We start from the raw sequence: 4453 nt of genomic DNA, 5'->3' as shown, positions 1-4453 counted from the left end.
CCGGGGCCGATGCCAACAAGGGGGTTACACAGTCCCAGCGACTGGAAAAGGTTGCCAACTTCTCCCAAGAAGCCGTCCCTGACCATGTGAGGCCGCATCACTCTCGTCCTTGCAATCTCAAGACCCTTTCGACGGGGGCTGAATCCACTCAAATACAGAACAGGATTTCAAAACTGAGTCCCGGATGGAAACCAAACTGACCGCTGTGGGCAGTCAGGTGGATGCGCCAACCCCTCAGGGTGCAGCCTGTGCTGGGGGCCAGGGAGGGAGCACCACGCGGGAGGCAGCCTGGTGCTGGGCCAGCCTAGGGACCGCGGGCAAATCTCCTCCTGGGCTGGGCACCCACCCGAGGCTGGCGGTCCCGGCGTTGATTTGGGGCTGTGCACGCACACAAGCCCCACGGGAAGCGTGAGGGGCTGGCGCGAGGCAGGACAGGAGGGTCCCGGTGAGGAGAGGACCCCGGGGGTGCACACACCCAGCCCTGCACCAGAATGAAGCACCGCCCACCACTCGCCGTGATGAGCTCCTCGGCCCCACAGGTGATGTTAGGCCCCGGAACCAGACCAGGGGGAGCGCGTGGCTCCAAGGAACCTGTCACTCCCTTCTGTACAGCGGAGCCTGAGCCCAATCCCCCCTGTGCCCTGGCTGAAGGGCTGGATGGGAGAAAGGACAGGACTGGACTCTTGCCCTGAAGGCGGGAGGAATGAGAGGTGAGGCAGGACAGGACAAAGGGGGAAGGCACTGGCTAAGGCAAAGAAGAGGGACTGGAAGGGATGCTGGTGCCCGGTCCTGGGACATGGAGGGGAGGGGAGGGAAGGTCTGGATGGGGCCGAGGGACTAGAACTCAGCCAAGCCCCATTTACAGCTGGAACCCTTGACTCTGACTTCCAAACCATCCCCAGCTTTGCGACTCCTTTAGGGCACTGGTTTCCCAGTTATCAGCAGCAAGTCTCTGGGAAGCGGCAAAAGGGCTGCACGCCTGCTTCTGAGGGGCGGGGAGGCCACCTGCCATTAGGGAGGGGCCTTGGCCGGAGCAGCTGGCGGGAGGGGGTAGGGGTGGGGGGAGAGCAGGGAGCAGGCTGTGGTCGAGGAACAGAAGACCAGCAGCTGCCCCAGAGCCAAGAGGGGCCCCTGGGGGTCTGCGACCCCAGAAGGACCCACTGGGGTGAAAGTTCCATCAGGGACGGGCCAGGGAGGCTCCTGTCTCCCTCCCAGGCCCACCACAGCTCAGGGCTCAGCCGGCATCGCCGGGGTGTCTGTGACCCAGGGAAGTTCACCATGGACTCCCAGCTTCAGCTCTGACGGGGACACCCTGGGCCCTGAAGCTCGGTTCTGAGCCTGCTGGCTCCCTGGGCACCTTTGGTTCCTGATGCCCCTCTCGTGCCAAGGCCCAGCCCAAGTCCTGCAGCGCAATTAGTACCAACTGAGCAAGTGAGCAGACACCAAGGGGAGCTGGAGTGTGACCAGACCCTGAAGCTCTGAGCGGGGAGCAGGGATAAGGCCGATCTCCGTGCCAGGCCTGCCGGGCCTCAGAGTGCCTTTCCTGGCTCAGGGCCCTGCTCCCCCGGCTCCCCCCGCTCCCAGGGCAGCCCTTACCTTCACTTCCTGGATCATCTTTGCTACCTCCACCTTAGTTTTTCCTTTGATTGACCTGCCATTGACACCGGTGATCTCATCGCCAGCTGCCACAGTGCCGTCCAGGGCTGCCGGCGTGTTGTCAAATACCTGGGGTGCAGCAGGGGGAGGGGAGTGCTAAGACACCCGGCGGGAGACAGTCATTCCCTTCGCCCCAACTAGTGCCTGGCTCCGTCCTGGCCTCTATCCTCCCGTCTCTCTCTCTCTTTTTTTAAATATATGTTTTGACTGACTTCAGAGAGAGGGAGAGGGAGAGAGAGAAACATCAGTGATGAGAGCGAATCATCGATAGGCTGCCTCCTGCACACCCTCTACTGGGGATCGAGCCCAAAACCCAGGCATGTGCCCTGACCAGGAACCAAACAGTAATCTCCTGGTTCATGAGTCAACGCTCAACCACTGAGCCACACCGGCCAGGCGCCTTCCTGTCTCTCAGGTACTAGAGAAGGGCAGGGTAGAGAAGCCTGAACAGACAGAAGCACATGAGCCCACATTCTTGGAGGGGGAGGAGGACAGAAGGTCGATGCAAACTGATGAGACTTGCCTTTCTAACGCCAAACACACCCAACCTGACACACCCGAGTGTTTGCTCCTCCGGTCATTTTTTAAAAGGTTTTTCTAACAATGCTCTTCCAAGCTGATACTGACTTATTTATTTATTTTTTAATATTTTTTTTATTTCATGGAGGAAGGGAGAAGGAGAGACAGAAACATCAATGATGAGAGAGAATCATTGATTGGCTGCCTCCTGCATGCCCCACACCGGGGATGGAGCCTGCAACCCAGGCATGTGCCCCTGACCGGAATCGAACCCGGGACCCCCCCAGTCTACAGGCCAACGCTCTATCCACTGAGCCAAACCAGGTAGGGCCAAGCTGGTACTGATTTAGCCAAAATTACAAAATAACTACGCTGCGAAGACAAGGTGAGAGGAAGTGGAGTGGTTTGAAGAGAGAGAGGCTAAGCGGGCACATGGCAGGAGGCCAGGCCCCGGGGCGCCTCCCTAATACCTCCTCCTGGGCCAGGAGAGGCCAAACCCCTCATGAAGGCAGCACCCTGAGGCGGTGAGACCAGGTCCCCGGAATCTCCGTTGTCAGGACCTAGAAGCGACCCTTTGCAAGATCCTCAGAGACTGGACTTTCCCATCTGCCACCAATGGCCACTTAGCTGTCAGAACAGGTTTGAATCCAGGTCAAGTTTATGTCCAAGGTGGCAAGCTTCCCTCCAGGGCTGCAGAGAGATCACTGCCTGGCCCCACCCCTGAGCCACAGCTGACTGAGTATCGCCAGGCAGCTTCCTCCACAAGGGACCACAGAAGTGTTCATTACCGCCGGCAGATCAGCTGGAGAGTGAACTAATGCCATAAAAATACAGTGGGGCCTTGACTTACAAGTGTCCCGACTAACGAGTTTTTTTGAGATACAAGCCATCTCTCGGCCGATTTTTTGCTTTGAGTTGCAAGCTCAAAAAAATTCGGGTTGCCCAAGTAGGAGGTGGCCCGTCCCCTCCAGGACCTCACCCCCATCCCAGCTTCAGATACCCCACCGCTAGTTGGCACAGTGAACGTCACAGTGATTTGACATACGAGTAATTTGAGTTATGAGCTCTGTCACGGAACGAATTAAACTCGTAAGTCAAGGCCCCACTGTATAGCATCTGTGCCCTGGCTAGTGTGGCTCCGTTGGCTGCGTTGTCCTGTGCACCAAAAGGTGACAGGTTCGATTCCTAGTCAGGACACATGCCCAGGTTGTGGGTTTGGTCCCCAATCGATGCTTCTCTCACCTCTCTTTCTCTCTCCCTCCCTCTCTCTCCCTCTCCCTCTCCCTCTCCCTTCCTCTCTAAAATCAAAACATGTTGTTGTTTTTTTAAAGTAAAATTAGCAGTAGCTACTATTTAATGAGTACTTATTGCGTGCCAGACGTTGTGTTATGTCATTTTATTTAATCTTCCCAACAACCCGAAGATGCTCATCTTTACATATTTTATATCCCCACTTTTCAGGTGAAGAAACGGAGGCCCAGGGAGGTTAATTAACTTGCTAATAAGCAGGGACGCTTGCATTTGAACTCAGGCCAATGTCATGTCATAGTCTTTTAGTCTTTCCACTACACTTCACTTGTGCTAGTACCGAAGGCTGACAGCTTTGTTGACTCATTAAAGATATTTTATCGAGGGTCCACTCTTTGCCAGGTGTTATACCAGGAGCTGACTGCTGTGAAAAGCAACCTGGGCCCTGCCCTCGCAATAGAAAGAGTCTGAAAAAGCAGCCAGATACAGAACAACCGGAGAGCAAACCCCCACTTACAGATGGTGGTAAGTGCTGAGAAGGAAAAGCAGAGACTGAAATAACAGAGAGAGACAAGGGCAGACCTGTGAGAGGGGGTGGTCAGGAAGGCCTCTCTTAGGAGGTCGGACCTCCAGAATGAGAAGGAGCCTGCTCTGCAGAGTAGAGAAAGGAACCTGCCTTTGTCATGCCCAAGTAGGAGGTGGCCCGCCCCCTCCAGGACCTCATCCCCACCCCCACCCCTGAAGCACACAATACCTGGACGATATAGAGGCAGGGACAGTACTGGGCCCCTCCTCCAATGCTGATCCCGATCAGGTTCTGAGCATCCTTCTGCAGGGTCACCTTCCCAGGCACCGTAGGGATCCCGCTAGAAAGACAAGCACCTGAGGCTGAGTCTCCGGAGGAAGCATGACTGGAGGGACGGGGAAGGGGACAGGCCTTCTAAAACCCCATGAGGCTCCAAATGCTGCACAGCCTTTTCTTTCACCTTTGGCCAGAGGGACAGCATTTTGTGCTGGAATGTGCACAGCT

General features: G+C 56.2%; 1 protein-coding gene across 1 annotated transcript in view; it reads right to left on the bottom strand.

Annotated features, from left to right (window-relative positions):
- PICK1 (protein interacting with PRKCA 1) overlaps window positions 1-4453 on the bottom strand; it is a 15303-nt gene that overhangs the window by 9354 nt on the left and 1496 nt on the right. Inside the window, exons 3-5 of the mRNA XM_023743778.1 lie at window positions 4178-4289; window positions 1597-1725; window positions 508-688 (exon numbers count right to left, since the gene is read on the bottom strand). Of these exons, the coding sequence (XP_023599546.1) occupies window positions 508-688; window positions 1597-1725; window positions 4178-4289 (422 nt within the window). The remainder of the gene's footprint in view (window positions 1-507; window positions 689-1596; window positions 1726-4177; window positions 4290-4453) is intronic.

This window comes from Myotis lucifugus, unplaced genomic scaffold (assembly GCF_000147115.1).
Source record: "Myotis lucifugus unplaced genomic scaffold, Myoluc2.0 scaffold_413, whole genome shotgun sequence".
In the NCBI taxonomy this organism is placed as follows: domain Eukaryota; kingdom Metazoa; phylum Chordata; class Mammalia; order Chiroptera; family Vespertilionidae; genus Myotis; species Myotis lucifugus.
This window is presented reverse-complemented; position numbering and strand designations above follow the sequence as displayed.